The sequence below is a fragment of the Acomys russatus genome, chromosome 25 (genome assembly GCF_903995435.1).
Source record: "Acomys russatus chromosome 25, mAcoRus1.1, whole genome shotgun sequence".
Taxonomy (NCBI): Eukaryota; Metazoa; Chordata; class Mammalia; order Rodentia; family Muridae; genus Acomys; species Acomys russatus.
Window position 1 is genome coordinate 42,242,048 of NC_067161.1, and position 22,843 is coordinate 42,264,890.

The following is a 22,843-nucleotide window of genomic DNA, read 5'->3' on the forward strand; positions in this document are numbered from 1 at the left end:
CAACAGCTCATTGGGTAGTCAGCTTAGCTGAAATGGCAAGCTTCCAGTCCAATGAGAGACCCTGTCTCAAGGTGGAAGGCAAGACAGCAGAGAAAAATAAGTAAAGGGACCAGGCATCCTGCCCTGGCCTCCAGCACTTACAGTAACACACCACACACACACACACACACACACACACACACACACACACACCCCACATCATATACCACACACACAATGCACCACATCTACATCACACCACATAACAATACACCACACTCAATACATTACACACACACACAATACATCACGTACATAATACACACACAGTACACCACACACACGCACGACAATGACGGCCTTGGACAGTGTGTGTAAGCCGAACATATGGAGACTCCAAAAGGAAAAGAGAAAGCAAACAGGCCAGGGCATCCAGGGTCCTAGGATGGGAATGTCGCGACTTGCTCGGGCTTTCTTTTTGCCTCATTTCTCCAGGCCAGGTACTGGCGAACAAGACAGCCTGTATGCGGTGAGAACTGTCTCCACGAAACTCAGGCAGTTGACTACTTAGTCCTAGTTGTTGGTCCTATGTGGGGAAGACATGGAAACGCTGAGAGCTGGGGCCTTTAAGGAGGAAGTACATCACTAGGGGCTGGCTGTGTTTACAGTCTCGCCTCATTCTCGCTCTACTCTCTCAGCTTCCTACTCCAGTGGCCGCCATGCCTGCCAGCTGCCGTGCTTCCTGACCATGACGGGCTCATCCCTTTGGAATCGTAAACTCAAGTAAATGGTCTTCTATAACTTGCCACGGTCATGGTGTTTTAACACAACAGAGAAGTAACTAAGACATTGTATATAAGAATGGGGCGATCAGAACATACCCGCATGTGGGGGGAATGTTTCTCTATGCCCGGAGAGGCCTGGCAAGCAGAGAACTCTAACAATACCTATGCCAAAGAAATGTCACAAAAAGGCCATAGCTACCACTATGCCAGAGAGGTAGACTCCTCCCCTCAAGGAGTGCCAAACATGTCAGATTTGGGATATCAGAGGAAGGCAAGCAGGGAGCCACCCAGTGATTCTCAGTGCCCTCCCATGCTGTCATCCATACAAAACGTGCCCTGTATTCACCAGTCAAACTCACTGGGAGTCCAAAAAGACAGCAGAATAAGAAACATGGATTTCTACCCTTGTCTGGCAGAAAGCAAGCAGTGTCACCCACTTCTCTGTGACAAGGGTTTCAGAGGACGCTAGCTAAACAGGTTTAAATAAAATGTATTTTCTTCCAGCCTAACACCAACTGTCCAGAATTCAATTTTTTTATAAAGGGCTTATTATACCTAGAACCAGGAAGAGCTCAAACTAAATGGCAGAATGATTGACAGAGATTGGAAAACACAGAGGCATTGGGACTATCTAAACAAAAACTCAAGACAGCCATGAAAAAAAAAGCACTCCTCAGTGAGCAATGGCAAACATGCTGCAAACAGATGAAGTACAGAAAGCTTGCACAAACCCCAGAAACCATGAGAGAGAGAGAGAGAGAGAGAGAGAGAGAGAGAGAGAGAGAGAGAAAAGAAGAAGAAGAAGAAGAAGAAGAAGAAGAAGAAGAAGAAGAAGAAGAAGAGGAAGAGGAGAGGGGAAGGGAGGGAGAGAGAGAGCAAAATGGAACTAAAAATATGATAATAAAATGAAAATTCAGTCAACAGGCTTAAGAGCAGGCCACGTTCTGCTGATGCTAACGGATAGTGTTCCTTTCTAGGTGAAACAGAGACATCCAGCCTTGACTCTCTGGTTAATGAACTACAACCGGAAGCAGCAATGAGTCATTCTGCACCACAGTCAGTAGAAAGACACTGAATGCAAGATTCAGAAACAGGTGATCAAACGTACGCTTGGTTTCCTCCTGGCTACCAGGTATTTGAGTCCCTGTAGGTTTGGGCAGCAGGACAATCCCCTTAGGGACAGACACTCCTGGTGAGACTGGCCTTGGAGCCGACTTTCTCCTGAGAGCATAAGCAGCATAGGCACAGCCTTGCCTAAACCCCCAGAAGAGCCCTAGCACAGCCAGGGGACCCAAAGACCCTTTGTGACTAACAATAGAACACACACACGTATACATATATCTATATATGTAGATATACATATATACATATATACATATGTAGATATACATATATACATATGTAGATATACATATATCTATATATGTAGATATATGTATACATATATATGTGTATTTTTTTAATTGTTTCCATTCAGTTCCTCTAGAGACTCCTGATAAAAATTCCAAGAGTCAGCCCTCAGGCAAACATGGAGGTTGAAGGATGATGTATCCCCACAGGGACACTGAGTATAACAAATGTAACGGGTGGTGTGATGTTGCTAGTGAGAAAGGCTGCTCATGTATCTGACTGCTAGCTGGGTACCAGGCCAGGCAGACCCATGTGCTTCCTGTTCCAGTTTTGCTGTAAACCAAGAGCTGCTTTAAAAACAGTCGGCCTTTCTTTAAAGGGAACTTTTTTGAACTGTACACTTAAAGTGGGTGGAGTTTATGATATGTAAAATGACCCCCTTGGATGGGATTTTCCTGTGACTTGCAACCTTCCCTCCAAATTGAAACATTTAAGGAGAGGCTCCTGAGGTAAACAAGCAAAAGGCTGCAGCCTGGAAGATTCCTGAAGGCTCCTAGAAGCAGGATAAAAAGGAGTAAACAGTTGCTAGGAGTAGAGTCTGTGAACAGGCAAACTGTAGGGAAGAGATAATAGGAGTGTCCATATGCTGCCTAGAGAGCTCCAAGGTTGCAGTTCTCCAGAGTCACCACCCATGGTGGGGTATGCTTTCTGGTGACACATCTGCTCTTGAGTCATCCCTGCTTCTTGTAAGTAACCTCTCAGCCATACTTCTTTTAGTAAGCCCAATAAAAAATTCATTGGTTCACAAAATTGAATGTTGGTACAATGATTACTTTGGTCTGTCACAGGCTCCATTTCTAAGCTGAATAGATATGTTGGCACTAATTTTTAACTCTATTTTATATTGGTTTCTTTCTTTTTTTTTTAAGATTTATTTATTATGTATACAGTGTTTTACCTGCATGTACACCAGAAGAGGGCACCAGATCTCGTTATAGATGGTTGTGAGCCACCATGTGGTTGCTGGGAATTGAACTCAGGACCTTTGGAAGAGCGGATGGTGCTCTTAACCTCTGAGCCATCTCTCCAGCCCTTTATATTGATTTCTTAATGCTTCTACCTTCCTTCCAACCCCCCAACCCCAGGCAGGAGAGAAAGAAGTTAGAAGGCACAGGGGTCGAAGACCTCTTTTGACTTAGTTCTGGCTGGTTAGGGTTGTCAGGTTCTTTGGGGAAATACCAATTTCAGTCGCCAGGGTATCCAGCAGGAGCAGCAGCCTTCTTCTTTCTATGTCCATCTCCTGGAAGCATCCTCCCCTTCTCTCTGGGCTCAGATATTTATACCCTTTCAGAGTCCTCAAAATCAAACTGTCTGCAGTTGGCAAAGTCCACATTCCTCTTTGAACCATAAGAGGCAGTTTTCAGCTATGGATTAACTAAAAGCAGTTCCATATGCCACTCTTGGGATTAAAACAAAAACCTGTTTACAGAACATAGCAAAGTTTTTAAAGAAACCAAAACTTCCACTATGTAAATGTGTATGTGTGGGTGTACTTTTTTTTGGGCTACTTTATTGTGTTCTTATTTCTACCACCAGTCTCCACCCCAATCCCTCCCAACCCCCCAATACTAGGTAGGTGAGAAAGAAGACTGGAAAAGAAAAGAGCGGAGACTTCTTTAGACTGCTTCCTGCTGATCAGGGGCATCAGGTACTTAGGGGAAGTCCAATCTTCATCATCAGAATACCCAGAAAGCCAGCAATAGCAAGTGCAACAGCAGGAGCCAGCAAGGGCTCAATTCCCAGCATCCACATGGCAGCTCAGTCTGTAACTGCAGTTCCAAGGATCTGACACACTCATACAGGTAAATAAAACACCAATACACATAAAATAATTTTTTTTACAGACAGCTAGGAGAAAAGCAAAATCTACTTTTGCATGTAGTATATGTTGTGGCTTATGTGGCAGAGTACTTTGGCAGGTCAGTTGGAGCCGAGGAATGCCGCACAGATCACGCCACACAACAGATCCCCTGTAAGACATTTACTGGATAGGAGCAAAAGACTACCTCAGAGTGGGACAAGAGAGACAGACAGACAGAAAGAGGGGGACAGAGAGAGCAAGAGACAGATGGACAGAGTGAGAGAATGGGCTATAATGGCAGTGTACCAGTGTCACATTTGGTGGCAGGGGATGTTGTCACTGATGTTGGTGTTGAGACAGGCTAGGGGACCACCTGGGTGTCTCCCTCAATTATTTCTCCACTTTACTTTTTGAGATGTAGTCTCTCACTGAATCTGGAAGTCATGGCTTTGGGGACACTAGTGGCCCTCGAGCTCATGATCCCCTCTCCCCAGTGTTGGGATCGCAGGTGAACACTGCCAAGCCTGGCTTGCCTGTTCTGGTGTCCACGCTTGGGTCCTTGAGCTTCTGCAGCAAGCACTTTACCCGCTGGTTCATTTTTCTATCCATTTAATGTTTTATTCAGTAGAGATCATTAGGTATTACACCTATGCCCCAAAAACTAGAATTTAAAACAAAATGATGGGAAATGTCAAAGAAAAATAAATAAATAAATGGTTATTCAGGATGCCAAACATCCAACTACTAAAGCCATCTAACAAGGAACAGAGAAAATGCAGGGAAAAAAAAATACCCATAGAGTTAACAAGCCATTTTCTCAGGATTCAGGACATTTAAGCTTCTACTGACTTCCTAGCAGGAAACTATGACACAACCAAAAGCTCACCAGGCCCCAGGAAAAGGTCTCTGAGCACCCCTCTTCCTTCCAAACCACAGTGCTCATTTGACCTTTGACACGCCACACACACACACACACATATTCCTTTTATCTCCATTTCCCGAGCAGCTACACTTCTCAGGTCAAGGCAAGCACCTAGACTTCCCATGTCAACTTAACCCATGCCAACACCCTCAGATCCAGTGCACACAGCTTAGCCTGACATTCAACCCTTTCCTGTCTCCAGTCTCCCTTTTCTGCACCTCCAAAATTTAAGCTTACCCCAAACTGCGGTGAAGAAGAAGAAGGAGGAGGAGGAGGAGAAGAAGAAGGAGAAGAGGCTAGAGAGTAGGCGAGGTGGGGTGGGGCGGAGGGAGGGTGTTTAAGACTACTTACTGCTCTTGCAGAGAACTTGGGCTCAGTTCCCAGCACCTCCATACCAGGCAGCTCACACAACCTTCTATAACTTTGGTTCCAGGAAATCTGACGTCCTCTTCTGGCCTCTGTGGGTACAGCATGCATCTTGTGCATATACAGACAAGCAGGCACACACACAAACAATAAAAATGAGATAGATAGATAGATAGATAGATAGATAGATAGATAGATAGATAGATGATAGATAGACAAACAGACAGACAGACAGACAGATGTTTAAAGAACATGATAGAATAATGTGTCTAGTACCAGAAAACGGAAGCCCGAGCCATTCTATTGGCCAACACTGTCTCCTTGGTGTGGGCCTTGTGCTGCCACTCCCACATCTTTCACTTATTGCTGTGCTTGTTACTTCTCACATCACTCAGCATTTCAGTGGCTTGCGTTTCCTCGCCGGCTCCAGGAGGAGCCCACCACTGCTGCCCACATGCAGGTCAAAGGGCACCTGATGCATCACTGCTACTTGTTTACAGGCTGACCTGGGTCTCCAAAACTCCACACGGAAGCTCTGGCCCCAACTACTGCAAAATAAAGTTATTTGGCCAGAGGCGTCTGAAGAGGTGATAATGTAAAATGACATCACAAATAATGACAATACAGGTCTCTGGCACCTCTCACACCTAACCCCTCGGGTAGCTCCAGTGTTAACGGCTGTTTCCCAGCCTGCAGCTGTATGGAAGGAGTAACCCCAGAGGACCTGGGATTGATAGCCACAGTTTCTCCTGCTGGCGAATGACCCCACCTCTCGTGAAGACCCCTCACCTTTTCTGAGTAGGAGGACATATTTCTAAACCCAGCCCCAATGTCCCTGCCATGGGGTGGGTATGTATCCTTCAAACACTTCCTCTTCAGCCTTCTCTGCTCATAGAGAAAAAGAAGTTTGGCAAACCTCTGAGAGTTCTTCTCAACTGTGGGGAGAAGCCTGGGATGGCAAAAGGCCCTATCATGCATGTTTGACCATTTTGTATTTACCTTAACTTTTTTTTTTCTTTTTTAATTTTTTTGGAGACGGTCTCACTTTTAGTCCTAGGTAGCTTCAAACTCAGAGATCCACCTGGCTCTGCCTCCTGAGTGCTAGGATTAATGGGGCTGTGCCTTGGTTTTGCTTTTTAAAGGAGAATTGAATGAAGGCACTGTTTTTCTTGCCTTTATAGAAGCCAACATGGGTGTTAGGCTAACCTGGGTCTAATACAGTTGAAAGCCATGACTGTTACAGGTTGCAGGAGACAGGAAAGAACAGAAGGCTGTCAGAGCAACGAACCAGGTCATGGCTGAGACGTAACCAAAGCTCAGTATGGGGCGAAGGGCACAGCTGGTGCTAAGAGTGCAGTGCCTAGGAGGACAAGAGCCAAGAAGCAGCCATGCCACCTCCCCTCCCATCTCTGCCAGTGCCCTCTGCTGGTCACAGGGACCCAGGCATGCCCTCTCACACACCACAGGCCCTGAAGGATGGAGCAGGATGGAGCAGGATGGAGCATGGAACAAGGAAGGAAGCAGCAACTGGCACAGACCCAGTCCAGAGACAAGAAACATCAGTTTAGAAGGTATGCCATCAAAATGGTACCCAGGAAAAGCAGGGAGTCCTCAGAAGTGATGTAACAATCAGGGCATGGCACCTCTATTGTATAACCGACAAACTCCACAGAGGACCTCAGTGGACACTTCTGCATGCCTTGAGTCCATTTGCACCCCAAATCCTGAACAATCTCCTGCATTGCAAGTGCGCTGTCTCAGCGGCTCGCCATCCCAGTGTCAGTCTGGGTCCCCTGGGCACTCCAGCCAGAACAACATGAATAGCATTTAATGGAAGAACCCGTAGACCCATGATGCTGATGCCATTTCTATCACATGGGTGACCCAGGGAGGAAGTGGGTGTCCACCCTGTTTCATAGCCTGCATCAACTTGTAGAAGAATGTCCTTGCTTCACTCTCTTGGCCCCCTCTAAGTCCCAGTGAGGCTGCCATGAAGAAAGCCACAGCAGCAGCAAGCCACCTGCCTCTGCCTCCTGAATGCTGAGATTAAAGGCAGGTGCCACCACCACCTTGCCATCAGTAGACCATTCTATATATATATATATATTTTTTTTTTTAACTTTTTATTGATTCTTTGTGAATTTCCCATCATGCACCCTGATCCCACTCATCTCCCTGTCCCTGTGTGTCTGCCCTCTGCCCTTGCAATCTCCCCGTCAAGAGAAAATAAGAAATGAAAGAAACAAACAGACTCTGGAGAGATGGCTCAGCGGTTAAGAGCATTGCCTGCTCTTCCAGAGGTCCTGAGTTCAATTTCCAGCAACTACATGGTGGCTCACAACCATCTATAATGAGATTTGGTGGCCCCTTCTGGTGTGCCGGTGTACATGCAGGAAGAGTACTATATAATAATAATAATAATAATAATAATAATAATAATAATAATAATAATAATAATAATAATAAATAATAACAACAACAACAACAATAATAATAATGTTGTTGTTATTGTTATTATTATTTTAAAAAAGAAACAACAAAAAAAAATCTCCTCATGGAAGCTATAGTGTGTCCCACAGTATAGCCCTCCCTCCACAGTTCTTGCAGATGTTCATTGCAATGAGTCATTGGTCTGGTTAGAGGCCTCTGGCTTCTGCTACACTATCAATACTGGATCCTCACCGGGACTCCTCTTGTTGCCCTGCAGCTTTGGCTCTGCAGGAGTGGGCCCTTCACCTGCTTCAGCAGTTCATGGATGGGGTAGATGTTGGGGTGGACCAACTCAAAGCCCTGGATCTGGCCTGAGTGGCAGCTGAGTTGGTCAGCCTCACAGTTTTCCCTTATCCATGCCACCAGGGCCAGCTCTCCAGCACTGCCCTGGCCATCTCACCCAGTGCTGACACTGGTGAGGGGCAGGGACAGCTCTCCCGCTCCCATGACCTTGGAAAGGGGGAGGCAGCTCACCCATGCCCCTGCCACCAGGGCCAGTGCTACCCTGGCATGATATAGGGCCTGATCTCCCAAGTGTTGTAGCAAGCGAGGGGTGGGGCCAGCTCTGCATCCCCAGGCAGCTGCCCAGATCAAGGATGCCTGCATGACCCTCAAGGGGCAACATGAACCACAGCCATTGACAAAGACCCCTGTTGTTGCATGACCACAGACCCAGATGCCACCCTGAGAGGCCAGAACCTCACCGTGGCAAGGCAGGCCACTTCTCTCCACCCTCATGTGTCCAGTTCAAACTCTCCTCACAGTGCTTAAACCATTCTGCCTCTCTCTCCCTCTCACCCCTCCACCACATACCTACACATCATGGTGGCTCTCACTACAGGCTGGCCACAGGGAGGGTGGGCCCCTGGGTGTCTTCTGCCTGCCCACACCACAGGGTGGGGCCTTGTTTTCTTATTTTTATGTACAGGAGTGTTTTGCCTGCATGCATGTCTGTGTACCACATGTATGCCGGGTGCTCACAGAGGCCAGAAAGAACATCAGAGGCCCTGGGACTGGAGTTACAGAGAGTTGGGAGCTGCCATGTTGGCTGAGAAAATTGAACCTGGGTTCTCTGCAAGAGCAGCCAGTGCTGCTGACTGCTGAGCCATCTCTATAGTCTCATATCTTTCTTTTTTTTTTTTTAAAGTAAGATTTCTTGTTTGAAGGTTTTATACATTCATACAATATATATTGGACATGCCTACCCACTACTACCTCACTCCAGCGCTCCCTACAGTACCTCTGTCTGTCTTCCAGTGTCAAATCATCTTTTTAAAAAACCTGTGATTAGTAATGCTGTCCATATGTATATGCGCTTGGAACCATCTACTGTGGTATGTGCAGCCTACCAGTGGCTGCTAATAAATTTTTTTCAATCTTTTCCTTTTTTTGTTTTTGTTTTGTTGTTGTTGCTTTTCAAAATAGGGTTTTTCTGTGGAACAGCTGTGGCTGTTTTGTTTTGTTTTTTCTGGTTTTTCGAGACGGGGTTTGTTAGCCTTGGTGGTCCTGGACTCGCTTTTTAGACCAGGCTGTCCTGAAACTCACAGTGATTCACCTGCCTCTGCCTCCCAAGTGCTGGGATTAAAGGCGTGCGCCACCACATCCGGCTCAGTCCTGAAACTCTTTTTGTAGACCAGGCTGGCCTCAAACTCACAGAGATCCACCTACATCTGCCTCCCGAGTGTATGGATTAAAGGCATGTGCCACCACACCTGGCACTACCAAACTTATTTTCAGAAAGAGTTAAACTAATTCCTAGAGCTAATTCTTAGCATTTATTTGGGAGGACACCTGCCAGTGGAGTACCTGCCTGGACACCACATCTTCAAATTATCACTAAAAATAAAACTATACGGATTTAATGAAAATATGAGCCGGGCGTGGTGGCACACACCTTTAATCCCAGCACTCAAGAGGCAGAGGTAGGCAGATCGCTGTGAGTTCAAGGCCAGCCTGGTCTACAAAGTGAGTCCAGGGCATACAAGGCTACACAGAGAGACCCTGTCTCAAAAAAAAAAAAAAAAAAAAAAAAAGAAAGAAAGAAAGAAAAGAAAATATGATAGTTTTGGTCACTCTGCTCCTGTATTTGTTGGTTCTATCCTCAAAAGTCTCTGTTACTTGGCTTTGGACATGTTTTATTTGTTGTGCTGACATTTCTCTATTATTTTCCTTTTCGTAGCTTTATGCTAGTATTTGCCAAAAAAGTATTAGGATTAGATACAGCTGTGTTACAGGAGCGAGCCAGACACTTAAACCAGATGAAAGTTTCTTTGTCTTCCACACAACGTTTAGGGTAGAACAGTGCAGGCCTGGCCTTGGACCCACTACACAGGGGGAGAAGAGGTCTCCCCTCTGCCAGTCCCCCAGCAGGCCTCATTCCCACTTTCCGGGCAGCAGCGGGGTCTCCAGCCATCACCTGAAGAAGCAGAAGGGAAAGTAAAGATCCGCCCGTCTTCCATTTGCATCTTATTGGCCAAAATTCAGACATGTGACCTCACCAGCCACAAGGGAGACTGGACAACGAGCCAGCTAAAAATCTGGACTAATGAAAGAATGGTTAGCATGGGCGACCAACACTTCTGCCTTCCTCAGATGAGAGTGAAAACTGTGCTGAACACAACCCACTCATCTGAGAACAATCATGATGTTTATGATGACGATGAGCTAATCTGGGCTAACTAATTATTATGGTCCACCAGCTAGTATTCATGGGAGGCCACTGGTTCAGCTTCGGCTGCTGCCCTGAATCTGACTTCAGCTAACTGCAGGCGGCTCTGAAGCCAATTACCCGACTAAGCTGTAACCAATTAAGCGGTCTGTGCACACACTCTTTTCCTATAAATGCTGTCAGCTCCCATTACTGGGAGTTGCCTGAATCTGCCTTGGACTGCCCAATTCACAAATCACTTTTGTTTTGTGTTTCTTTGTTCTGTTTTGTTTGTAATTGCTCAAATAAATTCACATGGCGTTTAATTAGGCTACGATTTCTCCTCTTGACAAGTAGGTGTGAGCACTGTCACGGGTTCTCTCTGCCAGGTGCTGAACCCTGCCTAACTGCACCTCCAGGGGTAGACATGATCGGTTTCATTCCACAGAGGAAGAAACCGAGGCACAGAGGAGGCTGCCCAAGTCATCCCAACTTCAAAGATGGTGGGAAAGATGGTGGGACGTGGGTTTCAATACTGCAGCCAGTCTTGAATCCCCAGGGCTCAGCACATGTATGAACAGAGGTCTGTAACCAGCAGCCACACTCCATTCAATGGGGCTCAGTGGGGTTGTTGCTGGGTTCTCTCCTTTTCCAGGAGTGGAGAGAGAGGATCCAAGCCAGAGCTGCCTCTTTGCTCTGGACATCCCACACGCTCACCTGTCTCCTTTGTGTCCTTTCGAGGCATGAGCTGCATTTGTGCTTCATGGCCCAAAACGTGTTGGCCGCTCCAGGGAGGGATCTTGCATCCCCAGCGGCCAACATATTGTACACCTAGTAGGTGCTCCAAAAAAAAGTCCCTGGGGAATACGTTTGTGATGGGTGCTGAGTGTGAAGAAATGGGAGACAGGGACATTGCCCACTAGCACTCATGGACAAGCAGGACTGGTGGGTACCACAGGGAACAACGCAGGCAAAGGGCCAGAAACCTGCTGGCTAGAAGCCTGGGTAGCTAGACATAGCTTAGGAGCCAAGCAGCAAGGAACAAGGTCTTGAAGGGAGACTGAGCCAGACTGGTAATTCCTTTCAAGTCCCAGGGGGAAAATGTTGGAGAGCCACTGGAGGCTTAAAGAGGGGGACAGAGACCTAGGACAACTCTTCCAGCATACAGAGGGCAGAAGGAGAGAAAGACAAAAGCAGGAAAGGCTGGTGGCCAGGCTGGCAGGAGGCACACAGAAACCAGGCTTGAGGGGGGCAAAGGAAGTCAGGACAGAAAAGGAGAAACTGCCTGAGAGGGCAGCTATGCGAGCAGATGGGCTTGGAAGGGAGGAGGGGTGGGACAGGGAGGAACAAAGCAACCCAGATGGGCCAGGGAACTGTAGGAGGGAAAAGGGTGGGGGTACAGACACCCAGCAGGGGAGGGGGCCAGGAAGGAGTTGGAGAGGGTCCTGGCTCCAGTCGAGGCAGACAGAACTGCTGGCCGCCTGCAGCTTTGTGCTCATGGCTCAGAAATGTCCCAGGCTTGCCAGGAGACTTCAGGCCACTGCTGGCCCTGTCTCTTACCAGGCCAGGCAGCTCCCACATCAGGAGCTTTGGGGTTGCCTCCCCTAACCTTCCAATCGCCAAGTGGATGGAGACCCCTCTCTCAGACCCAGGGATAGCTCTACCCTTCTTTGCCCCCAACCCCCACCCCATCAAATGTCTGATTGAATGGACTAGACAGGAATGGGAGAAAAGCAGACATCTGTAGAGGGCCTGTCAGGAAGACGGGGGGGGGGGGGGGAGTGGGCAGAGGCCAGCTAGGGTTCCCAAGAGGCCCACAAGTCCAGCAGGGCAGGAGGCAGAGTGGGGTCCAGGGAGCAGTCGCAGCTGGTAAGGAGTTAATGTCTGCTCCACGGTGCTTTCCTGACAGGCCTAATGAGAGCCAGGTGGTCCTCTGGCCCCTGCCAGTGTAAGCTGATGCTGGGGACTGGTTATTGGGGTGGGGGCAGGGGGGGCATTCTGCAGTTCCAGGGGCGGAGCTGGGTCTGTGGGCTCAGACCCAACACATAACTGTAGGCGGCTGCAGTCTCGGGCCCCAGACAGCCGGCCTCTCTGAACTGAGCTGACAGCATGAAGGTACTGGGCCGGAGGACAAGCCATTTGCCATAGGGGACAAAGCACAGCGGGGTTCTCTTGAAACTTAAGCTCTGGGGATGTTGAGCCTTTCCCAGAGAGTAGAGAGGGGACCAGAAGACAGTGGACAGGGTTTCGGACAGGGGGATCATGGGCAGGCGACTGGCCCATGTTGGTGGCTACACTCATCCTGTTTTTCCATCACCAGGCCCTCACAGCCCTGCCACTGCTGCTGCTGCTGCTGCTGCTCTCCACAGCTCCCTGCGCCCCGCAGGTCTCTGGGATCCGGGGAGATGGTAAGCAGCCCCCAACCCCTACCCCCATTCACAGACACGGCCTGGTCAGCAGGCTGATGAAGCCATTCTAAGCCAGGCTCTGCAGGATTGTTTCCCCCTCTGCAAATTGGCAGGTATCTCCCTAGGAAAATCTCCAGATTTCTCATGACATGGTCCCCTAACCCCGGGGGGGGGGGGGGGCGACGGGGACTGGGATGCTGAGGTGTCCTTTATGCCTTAGTCTTTCTCCTCACTGTCCCGATATTGCCACTCTCAGCTCTGGAGAAGTCTTGTCTTCAGCAACCCCTGGACTGTGACGACATCTACGCTCAGGGCTATCAGACAGATGGCGTGTACCTCATCTACCCCTCTGGCCCCAGCATACCGGTGCCTGTCTTCTGCGACATGACAACTGAGGGTGGCAAGTGGACGGTGAGTAGGCAAAGGGGCCTCAGGCCAGTTGGGGTTCAGGCAGCTGCATGATCCTGTGAAATGGGTCCCTCATCTTGACGGGGACTGGATCCAGGGCTGCTAACACTTACCGCTTGAGACGGTGCTGTCCTCACAGTGGTAGTAGGTGCCTTTCCTAAAAGAGGAACTGCAAGGCTAGAGAAGCAGCGTTGCTCGCCTCGGGCACACAGTTGCAGAACTCACAGCCAGGTATTCTAGACCCCCACCCCCACCCCACACTCCTGCTGCCTTTTTACCATGCAGTGATCGGATGGCAACCAGGGCCTCTATGTTAAGCGAGTGCTTTGCCACTAAGCTATGACTCCAGCCCCCAACTTCCCCTTAATCTTTCCCCCTTCCTGTCTCTCAGTGGGTAAGAGGCCAGATAGGTACCCACTTTTGTTTTATTTTTTGGCTTTTTGAGACAGAGTTTCTCTGTGTAGCCTTGGCTGTCCTAGACTCGCTTTGTAGACCAGGCTGACCTTGAACTCAGTGATCTGCCTGCCTCTGCCTCCCGAGTGCTGAGATTAAAGGCGTGTCACACCACGCCCGGCTTTATAGCAGCATTCGATGAGAGGCCTGGAGCCAGAGTGTGTTTTATTTTAGCAGCTCCCTAATACCCACTCAAGTCCTTTATAAACTGGCTCAGCATCACAGTGCCCTGGCCGGGGAAGCAGGGCAGAGCAGGGCAGGGCAGAGCCCCTGAGGGGCCTGTGCTTCTGTCATCCAATTCCTTGTCTACTTGCTTGCAGGTTTTCCAGAAAAGATTCAACGGCTCAGTGAGTTTCTTCCGGGGCTGGAATGACTACAAACTGGGCTTTGGCCGTGCTGACGGGGAGTACTGGCTGGGTAAGGTGGGGCCATGGGGTGGGGGCTGCCCCTCAGCTAAGTCTTTGCTGACCAGCTGCCACCCCTCCCTAGGGCTGCAGAACCTGCACCTCCTGACACTGAAGCAGAAGTATGAGCTGCGTGTGGACTTGGAAGATTTTGAGAACAGCACAGCCTATGCCAAGTATGTTGACTTCTCCATCTCCCCCAACGCCGTCAGTGCTGAGGAGGATGGCTATACTCTCTACGTGGCTGGCTTCGAGGATGGTGGGGCAGGTAACCCTATCAGCTTCTTCAGGGGCAGTGGCAGCGCAGGCAGGTGTCAATACTGTAATTCTGGCCTGCCCTACTGGCTCCTTTAGGCCTCTCCATCAACCCTTCTGGGCTTGGGAGAGCCACGGCTCTCTGCAGATCTACTCTAAGCCACATGAACCTCAGCCCTAGGGAGCAGCCCCGCTGGCCCGGCTCCAGGCAGCTCTGCACAAGAACAGCTGCTTCTCTTTGTGGTTCAGGGAGGGTGCCTCCATCCCAATAGGGTGCCACATAGTGTCGTCCCTCAGCAAAAGGCTCAGCTCCTGGCCTCAATTGGTCTATTCTTCCTCCCTCCTGCCAGGTGACTCACTGTCCTACCACAGTGGCCAGAAATTCTCCACCTTTGACCGAGACCAGGATCTCTTCCTGCAAAACTGTGCGGCCCTCTCCTCGGGAGCCTTCTGGTTCAGAAGCTGCCATTTCGCCAATCTCAACGGCTTCTACCTGGGTGGTCCCCACCTCTCCTATGCCAATGGCATCAACTGGGCTCAATGGAAAGGCTTCTACTACTCCCTCAAGCGCACTGAGATGAAAATCCGCCGCACCTGAGGGGCTGGCCCAGATCCCACCCCTGGACACCCCAAGTCTCCATGCTCTCCCTATAATACCTGTGCACCAGCAATGCCCTGGCAAATCCCTGTCCCACATCCAGCTAGGCCCTGTTGCCTTCTATCTGAAGCTAGGCTGTCAGCAGCCCTCCAGGGCCTTTCTTGGCCCAGCCATGCCAGCCTGGGTCTGGCTGAAATCCATAAAAACTCCAAGTTGCTTCTAGTCCTTCGTGACAGCTGCAAGCCAGAAGCTACCTTCTAGCTGCCACTTTTTGCATTCCACCTCAGCCCACTTCCTTACTGTAGCCCCGGCTGGTTTGGAGCTATCCTCCAGAGCCACGCAGCCCCTATGGCATTTGCCAAGCAGCTCGTGCATGGCCAGTCACACCCCAGCACTCCCAAAGCTTTCCTCAGAATACGTCCCACCCTTGGTCTCAACTTACTCCTTATAATGAGCACCATGGAGTGCAACCCCACCTGCCTTCACTCACCCCTCAAAGTTCAATACGAAAACAATATTCACCATAGCTACTGCTCATCAACTCTGAAGTAACCATGGGCAAAATAGGCATGTTAACTAGGTGCCCTACTTGCCCCAGGGATTGTCACGAAAAGCATCGAGAACAGTCTGCTGGGAGTGGGTGGGAAGTGGAGGTCTCAATAAACCTTCAGGATCTGATGAACTGACTTTGTGGACAAACGTTTACTCGGCTCCCGATTTGAGCACTGGCTCTTCCTTACACCCCTACTGTTGGTGTTCCTACCCCAACTCCACAAATGACACCTGGAGTCAGGGTAAAGGAAACCTTGTATTTCACAGGCCTCATTTTGATGGCAAAACAAATGCATATTACAACAATAAAAATACAATACTGAAGAAGACTGCTCAGGGGGGAGTGAGTCTCCCAGTCCTGTTATGGCTCGGTGGTGGCTCAGTGGCTGCTTAAGGCTGAAAGGTGGGTCAGAGATGAACCTGTACAGAGTAACTCAAGATGCACCTCACCTGCCAGTCCCAAGGCTGCAGCCCTCTGGATTGCACCCCTGGACCTAAAAGCTGGGTCTGTCCTGGCAGCAAGGCACAAGCTGTGGGTTTCAGGGCTCCTGGAGGTCAGGCAGGTCAGACAGCAGCATTGGGGAGTCCATCTGGATCTCACGCTGCAGAGACTCGATGTCAGCAGGGTTCATGCCGTGGCCCTCGAGCCAGTCAGCAAGGAAGGAGGCTGAGAGTGAAGCTGAGTCTGCCTGGCTGCAAGGAAAAGAAACTGGGATGGGTGTTCTCAGCCAGGGCCAGCTGAGCAGCCATCCACGAACCCTGCCATAGCCCCATTCCAACTCAGGCCAGCCATCTTACCCATCCTGTGGCCCATCAGCCACACCCATATCAAACGACTGGTTTAAGAATTCCTCCAGATCAAAGCCGACACCGTAGCCAGCCCCACTCCCCTTTGGAGTGCCTGAGAACACGGGAGGCAGGGGGTCCTCCACCTGCAGAGGACAGGAACAGGTTATACACCACAGGTGCTAGGAAGGACAAACTGAGGTCAGCAGGGCCTGCTATTACTGACCACTCTGCCCAGATACCCTAGCACATGAACACAATCCTGAAATGACCAAATGCTAGTGCAGATGGGCTGTCCCTAGGCCACACTTTGCAAGCAGAATCTACCTCCCAACAAGTCCTTCACTGGCCGTACTGTGTTCCTTCTATAAGCAAGAGGGCAGGCTTGAAGAGACAAGGTTTCCTTCCATGCAGCATGGACAACCACCCCGACCCACCTTCCTGGACCAGACCAAAGTATCCCAGCCTTGTCTCTCTTCTCACCTGAGACTTGGACAGTTGCTGGGTCACCAGGTTGACATCAGGTGACTCTGATGTAGAAGGCTGAGGGGGCACCCCAGGATCTGGAGGTGGTGGGCCAGATGGGAAGTAAGGCAGAACTTCTGGGGCACTGGAACCAGGCAACCCACGAGGTGGCACAAGTGACTGGGAGGCCAGCAGGCTAGTGGAAGGGGCATTTTGCAGAGGGGCAGGGATAGGTCCAGGAAGGCCAGCAGGCTGGGGACCAGGACCAGGGGGTGGGCAAACAGGCTGTGAGGCAGGACCAGGAACAGAGCCTGCAGGCTGTAGAGGGGGGCCAGTGGGAGGGCTAGTGGGTTGGGCAGCGGATGATGCTGGTGCTGGGGTTGGGGCAGGTGGCCGAGCCATGCGAGTCCACCGCTCTAGTAGGCTTCGGTCATTGTCACTAAGCACCAGTCCAGCCAGAGGGTCAGTAGAGGGGCCCCCCAAGGCACTAGCCCCCCTCTCCTTGCGCTCCCGCTCTTGTCGTCGCTTTTCTCGCTCCTTGGCTCTCTCTTGCCGCCTCCTACGCTTCTCTTCTCGCTCTCGCTGGCGTTCCTGAGCTGTCACAGGCTTTCGAGGTTCAGGCGCCTCCAAGGGTGCACTGGGGCCATCTGCAGGGAAGTTGGACAAAGAAAAGGTAAGGAAGGGCTTACAATTCGCTCCAAGAGTCCCTGTCTAACAGTCCACTGCCCAGCTAGCTGCCGGACCCACAAGGTACCTCTGAGCCGGCTCCTCAGGGACTTGAGCAGGGCAGCTTTGAGGGCTGCTTTGGTATTGTCGGAGATGGCACCCTCTCTTTTTGGTGGAGCCAGCTCACTGGCTGGCGGGACAGGCTGCACAGTGAGGTCAACAGTGTCAGGTGCAGGGCCAGAGCATGGTGGTGGTGCTGGAGGAGGTGACTCCATGGCACAGTCTCCACTTGGAGGCCAGGGACTGGGCATCTCCACATCTGGACACACAGGCTCACTGGCCACTGGCTGCAGAGAGGGCTGGAAGCGGATCTGTTGGCGGATGCCCTCCCGTCGAGCATGGAAGTCCTCAATCTCAGCCACAATGGCCTCCTTAATGCGCTCCCGGGTAAGGGCTTCGCGGTCAAACGCGAAGTCGAAAGGTGGGGCACAATCAGGCTCATCGTCAGGGTCATGGTACTTAGCCAGGAAGGGGTGACGAAGGGCAGCGGCAGCTGAGATCCGAGCACTGGGTTCAAATCGCAGCATGCGTCCCAGCAGTGAGAGGGCCTGGCGGTCGGCACCTGGGTATACTGTCTCCCAGGGCACGGGCTGCCGTGGTGGCAGGCTCTGGATATAGGCCCGCACCCTCTCAGCCCCCACAGCCTGAATCACAGCTGGTGACGGGGTTCCCAGCACCGTCATGATCAGCTGTAACTGGTGCACATAGTTTTTGCCAGGGAAGAGCTGTCGCCGAGCCAGCATCTCAGCAAAGATGCAGCCCACAGACCAGAGGTCAATGGCCTGCGTGTACTCGTGCAGCGAGAGCATGAGCTCAGGAGCGCGGTACCAGCGCGTAGCCACATACTCGGTCATGAAGTACTGGTGCTCGGCAGGGGCGGTGCACAGGCCACGGGCCATCCCGAAGTCACCAATCTTGAGCTCGCAGTTCTCATTCACCAAGAGGTTAGAGGGCTTAAGGTCACGGTGGATGACCTGAGCGGAGTGCATGTACTTGAGGCCCCGGAGCAGCTGGTACAGGAAGTAGCGCACGTGCTCCAGTGTGAGCGGCTGTGAGGAGTGAATGATCTGGTGCAGGTCGCTCTCCATGAGGTCCAGTACCACATAGCTGGAGATGAGGAAAGAGGTGTGAGCTGGCCTCCTTACACCGCAGGGACAAGCCCCATCTCACCAGCCCTCCCACTTCCAGAGGTTGTGGTCTTACCCGAACACCCCAAAGGACCAGCAGCATGGAATGAAAGAACAGCGCCAGGCTCTAGATTTTCTACAACCTTTTATAAAAGGTATTTTTGTTTTGTTTTGTTTGTTTTTTTCATTTCTGTGTATCCGTTTCCCCGCAAGTATGTATGTGTACTACTCATGTGCCTGATGTCCACAGAGGCCAGAGAAGGGAGACTGAGGCCTAGAACTGGAGTTACAAATGTCTGTGAGCCACCACGCAACCACCAGCAACTGAACCCAGGTCCTCTGCAAGAGCAGCAAGTGCTCTTAACCACTGAATCACTTTGCTAGCCCCAACTTTCCTGTAACTTCTGACAAATCATTTTCTCCATGGACCTAATTTCCCTGTCATATTAACTTCTGCATTACTGGCCCTGGTCTTTTAAACCGGTCACAACGGTGTCTCCTTCTCCTACCCCATGCCTTACACAGATTTGAACTCTCCATAGGGCACAGTGGGCCTCAGGATGTCCTTGATGGCGATGATATTATCGTGTTTGAAGTGTTTGAGGATCTTCAGTTCCCTGAGGGTCCGTTTGGCATTGGTCACCACGTCAAAAGCATTGGGTATCTTCTTGATGGCCACCTGCTGGCCTGGAGGCATAGACCAGAGAGAGTACTTTCAGGTTAGCTGCAGGCCCGTCTCAGCACTGCCCAAAATGACAATAGGTACCTACTGTGTGCAAGGCTCTTAGTTTAACATACATCAAACATACTCTCTAGTGCTAGATCTTCCCCCATTCCACCACCAAACCACTGTGCCTATCTCTAGCTCTAAAACCTATCTCTTTTAGACACCAACGAGCACCTCTCTCTTCTGGCTTACAGGGATATTATTTTCCTAAGGAGGAAGTAGGCTGACTGGGAGAAGCAGGGTTCCTAAAAAGGGTACCTAACGGGGAGCTGGCACCTAGTCGGTAAGTGGTGAGTGGAGCCAGAATCCCCGGCGCAGCTGATCCTCCTGGGACCATGCGGGTGCCTCACCGCCTCTGGAAAGCAGTCCACACATGCTGAGCCTCAGGAAGCCAGCTCACCCGTGAGGCGGCGGCGTGCCGAGGACACCACCCCGTAGGCCCCGTTGCCTATGGTCTCGATGATCTCGTACTCGTCCCCCACGTCAAAGGTCACGTCGAAGGAGCGGGCTTTGAGCAAGGCCAGGTTCTTGGCCACAACAGAGGCCGCGGTGTGGACCGGTTCTGCCTTCACGCGCCCAGGGGGCTCCCCAGAGCCATCTTCGCCGTCCTCCTCCTTCAGCGGTTCAGCCATGGTCTATATGAGGCGCTGGTGAGATCGCCCTGAGAGCCTCAGTTTCCCCTCTGTGGGCTAGGATGCAAGACCTACGCAGCAGAGGAAAGGGGGCTGCTGGCACGGCGAACCCCAAGGCCCGGGAGTCCGGGTCCAGGGGGGCGCGGTGCAGCCCCGGAAGAAAGGGAGGGGCGGGGCCCTGGAGCTCCCGGGACCGCACTCACCGACCAGCCAGCACCTCGCCGCCACGCCTCCTCGGGGATTTGGAGTTCCTGGGTTCTGCCAACCCCGAGACGAGTGTCCCCCACGGACTCGCTTACTTATCAAGGACCGCGGCCGCCACCTAAGCCTCGCGCTCGCCAGAGCAGACCACCCCGCCGGCCGCCCCAGGACCACGCTCCTCCAGCTCTGGCCAATCGTTGAACGGCTCCCGCGGAGGTTCCCACCCCTTCATTTTACTTTATCCAATCAAAGTTCACCGGACGGGAAAGCCACGCCCTTATCTCTCGCGCACGCGCGCGCGCGCGGCCCCGTTGTCCAGCTCGCGGCGGGAGCCGCCCAAGGGGAGCTGCGCGTTCCTCAGGGGTGCGCGCGCAGCCCCGCATCATGAGCTAACGCATGCGTGGTAGCAGCCTCAGGAGACGGGCGGAGAGCAAGGCTCCACCATATTCGCGTGCACGTCTAGGCCCAGGGACTCCACAGGCCCGAAGGGGCGGGGATACGGAGGGTGGGGGCTGTTACCTAGACAACAAGCTCCGCACCGCCCTCTTCATTTAGGCGCCTCTTGCTTTTTTGTTTGCTTCATCTCCTAGGGGATTTGCATCGCACTGTTTAGGCGCTGGAAGCTCTGGACGCCTTGTCCTTGTGTAGTGACGACAGAGACCCAAGTCCTCCGGATGCTAGAGCGTCACTGACTTGGGCCCCGCAGCCAGTAACTGGCCGGGATGCGCATGCGTTCTGGACCGCGACAAAGCTAGCTGCTTATGGTCCCGTTTTCCCCTCTCTATCGGGCTCCTTAGACAAGGCAAAAAGAGCGCTGCTAACCCGAGAGCTTCAAAGGTTCTCTGTAGGCAGCTAAGGTGGGCCCCACTCCAAAGAGGTCGGGATTCCCAGTGAAAAGTGTGGAGGGAGAAACTGGGATGAAAAACCCAGTAAAGCCGGGCGTGGTGGCGCACGCCTTTAATCCCAGCACTCTGGAGGCAGAGGCAGGTGGATCGTTGTGAGTTCGAGGCCAGCCTGGTCTACAAAGTGAGTCCAGGATGGCCAAGGCTACACAGAGAAACCCTGTCTCGAAAAACAAAACAAAACAAAAAAACCAGTAAAGTTTTGAGTACCTGGTTGACATTTATTACTCTAGTCTCAACTAAAAGCCAAAGGTCGGGTCCTGACCAGAAATGAATTTTGGTAAGCATACACCGTTGTTTATGTTGCTCGACCTCTCATACTTTGTACCAAAATAATGCAGAAAGTTTTGCACATCAATACATTTTCACATACTTAATACCCGCGTGTGTTCGATTTAGATTGAGGTTTTTTTAAAAGCTGGGCATAGTGGTTTATGCCTTTAGTCCAGCACTGGAGAGGCAGAGGCTGGCTAATCTCTGTAAGTTCAAGACTAGCCCGATCTACATACCGAGTTTCAGGCCAGTCGTAGCTACACATTGAAAATCAATCCCCACCTCTCTCCCTCCCTCCCTCTCTCTCTCTCTCCACCCCCCCCCCCTTGGTTTTTCGAGACAGTGTTTCTTTGTGTAATAGCTCTGGTTGACTTGGTATTCACTTTATAGACCAGGCTGGCCTCACAGAGATCTACCTGCCTCTGCCTCCCAAGAGCTGGGATCAAAGACATGCACCACCCCACCACCTCACCCCAGGCTGAACCTCTGTTTGAAATCAAGTAAGAAGTAAGAGGCAGCACCTCAGAAGGCCCTTCAGTGTCTTAGGACAGATTTGAGAGTCGTGCCTTTTGTTACTTATTGTCCATACTCGGGGTTCAAGAGGTTTAGCGTGACATGTACATCAAAGTGGGTGCGCAGCAGTGCTAACTAGTAACACTCATACCTGTCCCTTGATTCCTTACCGGGATCCAGGCCACAAACAGTCAACACTGTGACACATTGCACACTCCAGCTGTGTGTTCACAGGTCCACTTGCTTATATTCCAACAGGGATGCCTCCAGTACACAGACCTCACCTGTATGGGAACACACACCTTCACACAGGCAGGAAACACCCAGGGTTTACATTCACAAACTAGGATTTTCACAAATAGATGTGCATAAACACAGGCAGGGATTGCACACAGAGATACAGAAACTTCTAGGACACACATGGGGACCTGTACTGATCCCCAAAGATAATTCCACACATAGAACACATGGATTTATGCACACACACCCTCTCCCTCAAGTGTTTCTGCCTGAAGGTCTCTCTTCACCTTAGCGTGGTGGCCATAATAACTTCCCCTCTTCCCCATTAAAGAAGTGACTTGGGCCTGAAAGCAACTTACATTTAGGGGGCGGAGTGTGGAATAGGTTCACAGGAAGGCAAAAGCTGTGCTTATAAAATTCAATATGATAAATAAAAAATAAAATACAAATTTAATATGGATCTCTGTGAGCTCAAAGTCAGCCTGGTCTACAAAGTGAGCCCTGGACAAGCAAGGCGGCACAGAGAAATGCTGCCTTGAGAAACCAAAAAATATTTAAAAATAAAATAAAATTCAATACTAGCTGAGTGTGGTAGCACACTCCTTTAATCTCAGCACTCAGAGAGGCAAAGGCAGGTGGATCTTTGTGAGTTCAAGGCCACCCTTGCCTACAAAAGTGAGTCCGGGACAGCCAAAGCTACACAGAGAAACCCTGTCTCAAAAGAACCAGAATAAATAAATAAAACTCAATGCTTGGTTCATACAAGGCCTCGT

At 50.9% G+C, this 22,843-nt stretch overlaps 2 protein-coding genes across 3 annotated transcripts; one reads left to right on the plus strand and one right to left on the minus strand.

Annotated features, from left to right (window-relative positions):
- The first annotated feature begins 12,408 nt into the window (after positions 1-12,408).
- Positions 12,409-14,951, plus strand: Mfap4 (microfibril associated protein 4). Its single transcript, XM_051167523.1, has 5 exons — positions 12,409-12,515; positions 12,721-12,808; positions 13,065-13,219; positions 13,990-14,341; positions 14,679-14,951. The coding sequence occupies exons 1-5, from the start codon at positions 12,510-12,512 to the stop codon at positions 14,924-14,926; spliced, it is 849 nt and encodes a 282-aa protein (XP_051023480.1). The 5' UTR covers positions 12,409-12,509; the 3' UTR covers positions 14,927-14,951.
- A 997-nt stretch (positions 14,952-15,948) lies between these two features.
- Mapk7 (mitogen-activated protein kinase 7) lies at positions 15,949-20,321 on the minus strand. 2 transcript variants are annotated; one of them, XM_051167782.1, is made up of 6 exons: positions 20,145-20,321; positions 19,710-20,012; positions 19,104-19,269; positions 17,484-18,562; positions 16,748-17,376; positions 15,949-16,410 (listed from the first exon to the last, which is right to left on the minus strand). In XM_051167782.1, the coding sequence occupies exons 2-6, from the start codon at positions 19,939-19,941 to the stop codon at positions 16,273-16,275; spliced, it is 2,244 nt and encodes a 747-aa protein (XP_051023739.1). In that variant the 5' UTR covers positions 19,942-20,012; positions 20,145-20,321; the 3' UTR covers positions 15,949-16,272. The 2 variants fall into 2 exon arrangements, with proteins under 2 accessions (XP_051023739.1, XP_051023740.1); XM_051167783.1 differs by lacking the exon at positions 20,145-20,321 and having other exon boundaries at positions 19,660-19,848.
- Between the last annotated feature and the right edge of the window lie 2,522 nt (positions 20,322-22,843).

What these genes read in the sequence shown, in the direction of transcription:
- Mfap4 (XM_051167523.1), top strand. An exon ending in CTCTGGGATCCGGGGAGATG is followed by an intron (nt 12,809 to 13,064) that starts GTAAGCAGCCCC and finishes TGCCACTCTCAG; the next exon opens with CTCTGGAGAAGTCTTGTCTT. An exon ending in CTGAGGGTGGCAAGTGGACG is followed by an intron (nt 13,220 to 13,989) that starts GTGAGTAGGCAA and finishes ACTTGCTTGCAG; the next exon opens with GTTTTCCAGAAAAGATTCAA.
- Mapk7 (XM_051167782.1), bottom strand. Translation starts at nt 19,941, where the DNA reads ATGGCTGAACCGCTGAAGGAGGAGGACGGCGAAGATGGCTCTGGGGAG. An exon ending in TATGGAGAGTTCAAATCTGT is followed by an intron (nt 18,563 to 19,103) that starts GTAAGGCATGGG and finishes CCTCATCTCCAG; the next exon opens with CTATGTGGTACTGGACCTCA. An exon ending in CCTGAGGAGCCGGCTCAGAG is followed by an intron (nt 17,377 to 17,483) that starts GTACCTTGTGGG and finishes ACTTCCCTGCAG; the next exon opens with ATGGCCCCAGTGCACCCTTG.